The 10,316-nt window shown below is 67.6% G+C and overlaps 2 protein-coding genes across 2 annotated transcripts; one reads left to right on the forward strand and one right to left on the reverse strand.

Annotated features, from left to right (window-relative positions):
* Window positions 1–715: 715 nt before the first annotated feature.
* DXO (decapping exoribonuclease) lies at window positions 716–4,635 on the reverse strand. The gene is given in 9 exon segments (XM_039517196.1): window positions 716–888; window positions 1,504–1,598; window positions 1,980–2,115; window positions 2,400–2,619; window positions 2,719–2,948; window positions 3,534–3,665; window positions 3,667–3,843; window positions 3,845–3,915; window positions 4,453–4,635. Coding segments are annotated over 8 exon segments (1,182 nt in total). The 5' UTR covers window positions 3,910–3,915; window positions 4,453–4,635; the 3' UTR covers window positions 716–761.
* STK19 (serine/threonine kinase 19) lies at window positions 3,908–9,581 on the forward strand. Its single transcript, XM_039517058.1, has 9 exons — window positions 3,908–3,923; window positions 4,548–4,765; window positions 5,238–5,334; window positions 6,368–6,513; window positions 7,704–7,799; window positions 7,888–8,027; window positions 8,326–8,423; window positions 8,522–8,669; window positions 9,016–9,581. The coding sequence occupies exons 1-9, from the start codon at window positions 3,908–3,910 to the stop codon at window positions 9,059–9,061; spliced, it is 1,005 nt and encodes a 334-aa protein (XP_039372992.1). The 3' UTR covers window positions 9,062–9,581.
* Window positions 9,582–10,316: the final 735 nt, after the last annotated feature.

The raw sequence follows: 10,316 nt of genomic DNA on the forward strand, positions 1-10,316 counted from the left end.
ACAGATGGGCCAGTCCAACTGTGGATCCACCTCTGCTTCTGTCAGTAAGTGGTTGGGTCCATGAATCCTCCACAAGTGCAGAGCAGGGTTCCCCTGGCGATGGAATGTCCCATTGCAAGAGGGGAGCAGAATGCTCATGTGACCACAGAGGGGGGAGGAGCTTTGAAGTGGACTGTTCCATTACAGCTGGGGGGACCCCTCTCAGGTGCCCTGCTGCCCCCCATGGCCCTGGGACGTGCACAGCCGGGCAGGACGGTTCTCGCTGCTGGGCCCCTCCTGCTCCCTTCCCAAGGGGTGGGGCTCTCCCAGAGGAGGGTGGAGCCTGTAGCCCCCCCAGTAACCTCTGACCCCAAGGAGCAGCTTCAGCCTTGAACTGGGTTAAAGGTCACCAGGGTTAAAGGTCAGGCTGCCCTGCAGGTGCCCACAAGTGGGGGCCCCTGGCCTCCTGCCAGCTTGTGCCCTAGAGGGGGGCAGGCTCCGCCCCTTACCCCCAGCTCCAAGTCATGACCTCCCTGGGTGCCCCATAGGGCAAAGGTCACGCTCCTTGTGCCAATGGGGGTCACGACCTTTTCCTGCTGCTCGTGGGCAGCCAATCCGGCCCTTTACCCCTGTCCCTCAAAAGGTCACATCCTGACCTTTCACCCTTTCCCCAGAGAGGGGTCATGACCTTTACCCGCCCCCCCCCGGACAAAGGGACACGGCAGTCACGCGGCCCTGACCCTCTCCCACGGTTTATTGGTGCCCCCGTGGCTGCCGGCGGCTCAGTCTGGCCTCTTCCCTCCGCTCATGGTCTCCACATACCAGGCCGGCAGGACGACGTGCTCCCCGCCCCGGTGCCGGGTGTAGGACACAGGGCTGCCGGGCTCCCAGGCAAACAGGTGCACGAGTCTGGGGAGAGAAGGTGGGGGGGTGATAGCGGGGGGGCCTGGGTTCTCTCCCCGGCCCTGGGAGGGGAGTGGGGGCTGGTGGTTAGAGCAGGGGGGGCTGGGAGCCAGGACTCCTGGGTTCTCTCCCCGGCCCTGGGAGGGGAGTGGGGGCTGGAGGTTAGAGCAGGGGGGGCTGGGAGCCAGGACTCCTGGGTTCTCTCCCCAGCTCTGCGAGGGGAGTGGGGGCTGGTGGTTAGAGCAGGGGGGGCTGGGAGCCAGGACTCCTGGGTTCTCTCCTGGCTCTGGGAGGGAAGTGGGGGCTGGTGGGTCAGAGTAGGGGGGGCTGGGAGCCAGGACTCCTGGGTTCTCTCCCCAGCTCTGGGAGGGGAGTGGGGGCTAGGCCAGGGGTTCTCAACCTTTTTCTTTGCATACCCCCCCCCCCACTATAAAAACTCCACGTCCCCCCTGTGCCCCACTCCCTGTTTTTCTGTGTCTAGCGAGTCTAACGCCAGTCCTGCTTCGCTGACCCCCTGAATCCCGGGGGCAGCCCCCCCCCCCCCCGTTGCGAACCCCAGGTCTGGGGGGGGGGGGGGGAGCGCACAGGGGCGCTGGGAGTCCCGCGTTCTCTTCTACTCACTGTGGATCATCCTCCGTCACCACGCTCTTGAGGAAGGCCAGGAAGGCCTCGCAGAAGTTCATGCACACGGCCGGCTTCCAGCAGCCCCGGTCGCCCTGCGTGGGGGGCGGGGATCAGCTTGAAATCACTGCTGGGGGGGGGCGCGAGGGGGGAGTGGGGCAGGGAGGGAACAAGGGGCCGGAGCGAGGGTCTAGGGCAGGAGCAACAGCCAGGGCTGGGCTGCCGTATGGGGATTGGAGCAGAGAAGTGGGGGACAAGGAGGGGGGCCGGAGTGAGGGTGTAGGGCGGGAGGGAGGGGCAGGGCTGGGCTGCCGTATGGGGATTGGAGCAGAGAAGTGGGGGACAGGGAGGTCAGAGGGATGGCAGGGGCTGAGGGCCCCAGTGACGGACGGGGACCTACACCAGCTGGAGGGGAAGTGGGGGCCTGGAGAGGATGTGGGGGGCAGGGCTGGCAGGGGGCAGCTCCCCACACTCACCCGGATCAGCTGGAAGATCTTCATGGTCTCGAAGGTCTCCAGGGCGGCCACGGAGCCGTCGGGGGCGCGGAACCCGGCCACGATGCGGGAGACGCCCGGCAGGAAGGACTGCGCCCACCACTTGATCATCTTGTGTCTGGGGGGTGGGGGGGGAGGATCAGCCTGGGTCCCTAGCACCCCCCAGCCTCCCTTCCACCCCCCCATGCAGGAAATACAGGATGGAGACCCCCCCCCAGCCCGCCTGGCCCCACAGAGAACGTGCACCCAGGGGGGGACCCCCCAGCCCGCCTGGCCCCACAGGGAACGTCCAGCCAGGGCAGAGACCCCCCCGGCCCCGCAGAGAACGTCCACCCAGGCTGGCCCTAGGCTGGAGGGTTCCTGGGGGCGTAGCTGGGGGGCTGGCCCACGGGGGGCTCTGACCTGTAGAAGCTCCTGCGCTGAGTGGGGCTGTGCAGCTCCTTGCACGTCTTGAGCTCCACGTAGCAGGCGGGGGGCTGGGGCCAGGCCCCGCGGGGGTCGGTGCAGTCCACCTCCCCGGCGAAGAGCAGCGAGTGCGAGCCCAGCCGCGTGCGCACCACCGTGCAGAACGCCTCGTTGGTGTTCACCACCCCCGTGGGGTCCGGGCTGCCGTCCGGCGTGTCTGGGGGGACAGGCACAGCACAGGACGCCTGGGTTCGCTCCTCAGCTCGGGGAGGGGAGGGGGAGCTACTGGGAGCCAGGACGCCTGGGTTCTATTTACCCGCACACATGTAGCGCTCGAACTTGTAGCCCATGTAGGCCAGCTCCTGCAGCATGTCGGAGCGCTGCTCCCGCTGCTGCCGGGCCGCCGGCGTCTCCACCTCGCTGACGTACAGGCTGCCCCGGAAGAGGCTGACGGCCAGCAGCCAGCCCTCCTGGCTCTCGTAGGGCGTCGTCAGCACCTTGGTAAGGTGCCCCCGCCAGGTCACGAAATCTGCGTTCACGGGGCGCCTGCGGGTGTGGGAGGGGGGGATAACGGGGTGGCATCGCCACACGCCACATCGGTAGGTTTCAGAGTTAACAGTTCTCTGCTGAGCTGAACGGGGCCATATGAGCCCTATGGTGTCAGGCTCTCGGCAGACTCAGGTATTCAGACCTGAACCCCCCCACCCCGAGCTCCTGAACCCCCAAAGCCTGTATGCCGTGTCTACCCCTCCCCCAGCTGAGCCAGAACCGTGGGGCAGCCCACACCACTATGTGCAGGAAAGGGGGCGGGGTCTCAGGTCCCCTACCTGCCCCCCGGTCCCCATCTCCCTCCGCTCATGCACTGGCTTCCCAGCGACCCCTCCTGCCTGGCAGGACCCCATTAAGCCAGAGCCGCCCCTGCTGGTCCTACCCGTAACCCAAGGTGCCCCAGGTCAGGACAGGTGTCCCACAGCACCCCCTGCCAGCCTGGAGGACCCCAGTCACTCCACAGCCCCCCAGATCAGCGGTGGCCACCTGCCGTTCCCCCTGGAGGACTCACCCCCGAGTTCAGCGGGGAGCCCCCCCAGCGCCCCCTGCTGGCCAGGGGCTCTCGGCCTGCCCCTCGCTCACCCCGCGGCGTCGCCCTGGGCCCGCAGCCGGTCCCGGTTCCCGGCCACCCACTGCAGGAGGTGCTCCAGCCCCTCGCGCCGGCCCTCGTCCCGCCGCACGTAGCAGTCGCGGTAGCCGTGGCGCAGGTCGAAGGGGGCTCGGGCGCTCGGCGGGGCGGGCGAAGCGCAGCTGGCGGGCGTCGGGGTGGTAGAGCCGCTGGGCGTCAAGGGAGAAGCGACCCTCCTCGGCCGGCCGCCGGTAGAAGGGGAAGGGCCCGTCGTAGAGAGCCGGCTCCACGTGCAAGGTCGGGGGGGCCCAGCGGCGCGCAGGGACCCCGGCTCCGTGGGGCCTCGGCGGCTCCGCTGCTGCGCTTGGCCGGGCGGGTGCTGGGCTCCATGGCGGCCTGGAACAGCGAGAGGAGGTGAGAAGGGGAGCTCGGCTGAGATACCCCCGCTCTGGAGGAGACCCCTCCCCACCAGCCCCAGGCATTTCCCCTGTGAGCCCCGCCCCCAGCCCTGGCAGCCCCCCCCCGGGACCCCCCCTCCCCGCCCGCAGCCCTGGCAGCCCCCGGGACCCCTCCTGCCCCAGCCTGGCAGCCCCAGGACCCCCTCCCTGCCCGCAGCCCTGGCAGCCCCCGGGACCCGCCTCCCTGCCCGCAGCCCTGGCAGCCCCAGGACCCCCTCCCCGCCCCCAGCCCTGGCAGCCCCTCCCCAGGACCCCCTCCCGCCCCAGCCTGGCAGCCCCCGAGACCCCCTCCGCCCCCAGCCCTGGCAGCCCCCCAGGACCCCCTCTCCCCCAGCCCTGGCAGCCCAGGACCCCCTCCCTGCCCCAGCCTGGCAGCCCCCAGGACCCCCTCCCTGCCCCAGCCTGGCAGCCCCCAGGACCCCCTCCGGCCCCAGCCCTGGCAGCCCCCGGGACCCCCTCCCTCCCGCCCTCTGTCCTTTCACCCCGACGCCCGATCACTTTCACTCCCGTCCCTGTCCGGTGACCTTTGACCCCGGCCACCCCCGGGCTTCCGCCTCCGTCATCGGGGAGCGACGCGCGGCCCCGCCCCCGCTGTTCGCCTCGGGACTCAGCGCCGGCTCGTTCCGCGCCGCGCAAACTGTGACGTCATCAGACACCTCCGGGTCCGGCGGGCTCGCGCCGTGACGTCATTGGAACGCGCCCGGAAGAGGCGCTTCGACGCCGGAGCCTCGCGCCGCGTCCGAGGGGAGAGGGGTGTTGACGTCATCACCCAGGGACGGGGGCGGCTGGTAAGGGGAGGGGGACCCGGCTGAGGGGGAGGAGAAGGAGGAGGGGATCTGGCTGGGGAAGGGGAGGAAGGGGATCTGGCTGGGGGAGGAGAGGATCTGGCTGGGGGAGGAAGGGGATCTGGCTGGGGAGGGGATCTGGCTGGGGGAGGGAAGGGGGATCTGGCTGGGGAGGAAGGGGAGGGGATCTGGCTGGGGAGGGGAGGAGAGAAGGGGATCTGGCTGGGGAGGAGGAAGGGGATCTGGCTGGGGGAGGGGAGGGGATCTGGCTGGGGGGAGGAAGGGGGATCTGGCTGGGGAGGGAGGAGGATCTGGCTGGGGAGGAAGGGGATCTGGCTGGGGGGGAGGGGGAGGGGGATCTGGCTGGGAGGCAGAGGACCGGCTCAGGGGGGAGGGCGATGCCCATGACGGGGATGGACCCGGCCGGGGGCTCCCTCTGTGCTGACCATCCCCCCCCCCCCCCCGCCCCATGGAGCGCCGCCGCCAGCTGATCTCCAACACCCTGAAGGCCAAGAAGCGGCGCCTGCAGCCGGGACCTGACCCTGGGGATGCGGGAGAGCCGGACAGACCGGGTAACCGGGGTGGGGGCTGGGAGCCCGGACTCCTGGGTTCTCTCCTGGCTCTGGGAGGGGAGTGGGGGCTGGTGGGTTAGAGCAGGGGGGCTGGGAGCCAGGACTCCTGGGTTCTCTCCCGGCTCTGGGAGGGGAGTGGGGGCTGGGGGGTCAGAGCAGGGGGGGCTGGGAGCCAGGACTCCTGGGTTCTCTCCTGGCTCTGGGAGGGCAGTGGGGGCTGGTGGGTTAGAGCAGGGGGGGCTGGGAGCCAGGACTCCTGGGTTCTCGCCCGGCTCTGGGAGGAGTGGGGGCTGGTGGGTTAGAGCAGGGGGCTGGGAGCCAGTACTCCTGGGTTATCTCCTGGCTCTGGGAGGAGTGGGGGCTGGTGGGTTAGAGCAGGGGGCTGGGACCCCGGACTCCTGGGTTCTTTCCTGGCTCTGGGAGGGGAGTGGGGGCTGGTGGTTAGCGCAGGGGGGGCTGGGAGCCAGGACTCCTGGGTTCTCTCCCGGCTCTGGGAGGAGTGGGGCTGGTGGGTTAGAGCAGGGGGGACTGGGAGCCAGGACTCCTGGGTTCTCTCCAGGCACTGGGAGGGCAGAGGGGCTGGTGGGTATGAGCGGGGGGGGCGGGGAGCCAGGACTCCTGGGTTCTCTCCTGGCTCTGGGAGGAGTGGGGGCTGGTGGGTTAGAGCAGGGGGGCTGGGAGCCAGGACTCCTGGGTTCTCTCCCGGCTCTGGGAGGAGTGGGGCTGGTGGTTAGAGCAGGGGGGCTGGGAGCCAGGACTCCTGGGTTCTCTCCCGGCTCTGGGAGGGGAGTGGGGGCTGGTGGGGCAGAGCAGGGGGGGGCTGGGAGCCAGGACTCCTGGGTTCTCTGCCCGGCTCGGGGAGGGGAGTGGGGGCTGGTGGGTTAGAGCAGGGTGGGGGCTGGGCCCCAGGACTCCTGGGTTCTCTCCCTGGCTCTGGGAGGGGAGTGGGGGCTGGTGGGTTAGAGCAGGGTGGGGGCTGGGCCCCAGGACTCCTGGGTTCTCTCCTGGCTGACCCTGTGCTGTTGGTCGGCAGAGGGCCCCGGGGCGGTGGAGTCGGCTCTCCGGTATCTCGCCGCCCTCTTCCCTCGCCAGCTGTTTGAGGATGCGCTGCCCCCCCTCGTCCTGAAGCACCAGCTCTACAGCCTGGTGAGGGACCGCACAGCCGTGGACAGGCAGCTGGTAAGAGCTCCCCCCATCCCCCGGTTTCCGGCCCCCCCCATCAGATTCAGGGGCCCTCCTGCCTGGGATCTCCTTCCCCAGGCTGCCCCCCGTGGCAGGTTTGGTCACAGAGACCCCCTTGGGAGAGTCTCCTGATATTCTGGGACCACCTCTGAGCCTGTTTTCCCTGCCAGCCGGGGACTCCAGCACCCTGCCCCGCTGAGTCCCACACGCCAGCCTGCTGCAACCCAGACCCCGGCCTGGACCCCCCCAAACCCGCAGGCTTTAGCCAAAACCAGCTCAGCAAGTCCCCTGTCTGCAGCACCCGGCCCCCAGCTCCCAGCGGGGTCCACACCCCAAATCAATCCCTTTTCCCCTGTGCAAAGCGCATACAGGGTAACCCATAAACTGTCCACACTCTGTAACGCTGCCAGAGAGAGATGCACAGCTGTGGTCTCCCCCTGGAATTAATACCTACTCTGAGTGAATTAATAAGTACAAAGTGATTTTATGAAGTCTAAAGAGGAGGATTTCAGCGGCTCCAGTTACCAAGTGAAATAATATAAAACACACAAGTCTGAGCCTAACACAGTAGGAAACTACATGCAGGTAAATCTCACCCACTGAAATGCTCCAATCAGCTTCTTTCACAGACTAGACACCTCCCTAGTCTGGGCCCCTCCCTTCCCCTGGGACAGCTCAGGGGGTAACCGCAGCCCCCTTTGCCCTGCGCCCCCCATTATAGCGTCAGCCCAAGGCGGGAACCCTTTGTCTGCGGACCCCCCCCCCCACGTGGCAACGCCCCAGGTTCAAGCTGGATTCCAGGACCAGGTGACATGGCCCCATGTCCTGGGAGACCCCCAAGCCTCCATTCCTCCCAGCCTGGCTCACAGGAAGGCCTGCGAGTAAACAGCCACCCACAGTTAACTGTCCTCGTTAGTGGGAGCCGTCAGGATTCCAAACCACCATTCATGGCCCCCACTTTGCATAATTGCAGTAGGCCTCCGAGTTCTAGTCCATATTCCTAGTGTCAGACACAAGACTGATCCGTGCACACAAATGGGGTGAACACGCGCAGAGGAACGTAACCTTTGCACAGATCTGCTCCGTGGCACATCCAGCATAAACCAGATCCCAGTGATGTCGTATTTACGCTCATCGGCAGATCTGTGTAAAGCAACGTCACCCCCCCTTAACCTTCTCCCCCGCAGAGCCGGCTGAAGGACGAGGGGCTGATCCGGCTCTTCCAGCTTGGATTCGACTCAGACGTCTTTGGGGTGGCGTTCACCCAGGACTACACAGCCAAGGTGGGTGTCTGACCCCCAGCAGTGGGAGGGGGGTCTCCGTGGTCCCGGGGGCGCTGGCTGGTGGTGACAGGCCCCCGTCTCCGCCCAGGTGCTGCAGGCCGTGGCGGGGAAGGAGCACGCCGGGATGGTGCGCAGGTTCCTGGAGACGGCGTTCGCCTCCTGTCCTGAACTCAGCTACGACAACGGCCGCATGCTGAGGGACTTCGGCTTCCGGGACCCGGACATCACGTGGGTGGCTGGGAGCGCGGGGGCGGGCAGGGGCCACGCAGGCTTCCTGGGCCCCGTGGCAGCCACGTTCCCCTTCCCCTCCTCAGCCCTGCGCCTGCTTGGTGTTCTGTGCGGCTGTTCCCCACCCCAGAGGGGCCGCATCTCTGTGCCGGGGGAGGGGTTCCCACATCCCAGCCCAGAGAAGCAGAGCCCCAAGCCAAGCGAGGGGTCCCTGGGTAACCCAGAGGGGCCGGGCGAGGCGTCTCTGGAGCGAAGGACACTGAGGTGACGGGGTCTCTTCTCCTGTCCCCCGGCCCAGGCAGCTGGTAAGTGCCGGGGTCCTGACCGTCCGTGATGCTGGCAGCTGGTGGCTGGCCGTGCCTGGAGCCGGGCGCTTCGTTAAATGCTTCATCAAAGGTTTGTGTGGGACCCGCCAGCCCCCGCCCTGGGGCCGGCTCAGCGCCGGCGCCCCCTAGAGGGAGAAGGCCGACTGAGTCCGCTCTCTCCCCGCCCAGGGCGCAAGGCCGTGCTGGGCATGATCCAGAAGGCCAAGTACAAGGAGATTTTGCTGTCGGATCTTCAGAGCCGCCGGGCTCCCAGCGCCGTGAAACTGGGGCTCCCCTACCACATCCATGACCTCATCGGGGCCCAGCTGGTCGACTGGTACGTACCCCCCCCCCCCCGAACCAGGGAGAGAACCCAGGAGTCCTGCCTTCCAGCTCCCCCTGGCTCTAACCCACCAGCCCCCACTCCCCTTCCAGAACCAGGGAGAGAACTTTCCCCTTCCCCCCCATCCCCCAAGCCGGGAGGGAACCCAGGAGTCCTGACTCCCAGAACTCCCTGCTCTAACCCACTAGCCCCCCGAACCAGGGAGAGAACCAACCCTCCACCCCCAGCTCTAACCCACAACACACACCCCCCAGAGCTGGGAGGGAACCCAGGAGTCCTGCCCCATCCCCATTGTCCTATGGAGGGAGCTAAGCTAACAGCCTCTCTCTGGTTTTCCCAGCATCCCCTGCACTTCCGGGACCCTGCTGCGATTGGCCGACTCCTGACCCCGCGACCCGAGGAGCTACCCGGGATCTGTGCCAAGCACTGACTGAGGCTGGGGGGCGGAGGGGGCTCGCCGTGGCTCCCTGCCGTGGGGACTGGGGTTTCCCTCAGCCCCTGCGGAGTGACGGGGGGTTAATTTATTTTGTGGATCAATGTTTGCACATGGGAGGGTGAAGGATCGGGGCCCGGCCCCGTGGGACCTGTGGGGGAGACGGTGAGATTTGAGCTGCGGCTCAGCGGCAGGGCCGTGGAGGGCAATAAATGGGGGTTTCTCTGCTCCCCGGCCTCCTGGGGTCCCTGCTTCCCCCCGGCGCAGCCCTGCCCGTCCTGGGCTGGGGGCAGAAATCAATGGTTTGAGAAGGGGGGGAGCCAGGGCCAGGTGGGGGGTATGGTGCCCCCTAGTCTTGGGGTAGAGAATTGCAGCAGCAGAGACCCCTGAATGGAATCAACCCACTCCCCTCCTAGAGCCAGGGAGAGAACCCAGGAGTCCTGGCTCCCAGCCCCCCTGCTCTAACCACCAGCCCCCACTCCCCTCCCAGAGCCAGGGAGAGAACCCAGGAGTCCTGGCTCCCAGCCCCCCTGCTCTAACCACCAGCCCCCACTCCCCTCCCAGAGCCAGGGAGAGAACCCGGGAGTCCTGGCTCCCAGCCCCCCTGCTCTAACCACCAGCCCCCACTGGGAGGGAACCCAGGAGTCCGGACTATCTGGTCTAACTACTACACCCCACTGCCCACGTTCCCTGTCACCCCATGGGCGTCTCCCGGTTGTTTTTCTACCTGTTGTTTTAGCTCCAGAGCCCTGAGTCAGCTGGGCTGGGGCTGGTGAAATCCACTGTCTGCTCCAATTAGTAGGAGAACATCTGCCCCTGTCCTGCCCACAGCTGGGAGAGAACCCAGGAGTCCGGGCTCCCAGCCCCCCTGCTCTAACCACCAGCCCCCACTCCCCCCCCAGAGCCGGGGAGAGAACCCAGGAGTCCTGGCTCCCAGCCCCCCCGCTCTGACCCACCAGCCTCCACACCCCTCCCAGAGCAGGGGAGAGAACCCAGGTGTCCTGGCTCCCAGCCCCCCCTGCTCTAACCACCAGCCCCCACTCCCCTCCCAGAGCCAGGAGAGAACCCAGGAGTCCTGGCTCCCAGCCCCCCTGCTCTAACCCACCAACCCCACTCCTCCCAGAGCCGGGAGAGAACCCAGGCGTCCGGGCTCCCAGCCCCCCCTGCTCTAACCACCAGCCCCCACTCCCCTCCCAGAGCCAGGAGAG

Source organism: Mauremys reevesii, unplaced genomic scaffold (genome assembly GCF_016161935.1).
Source record: "Mauremys reevesii isolate NIE-2019 unplaced genomic scaffold, ASM1616193v1 Contig1, whole genome shotgun sequence".
NCBI classification, from domain to species: Eukaryota; Metazoa; Chordata; order Testudines; family Geoemydidae; genus Mauremys; species Mauremys reevesii.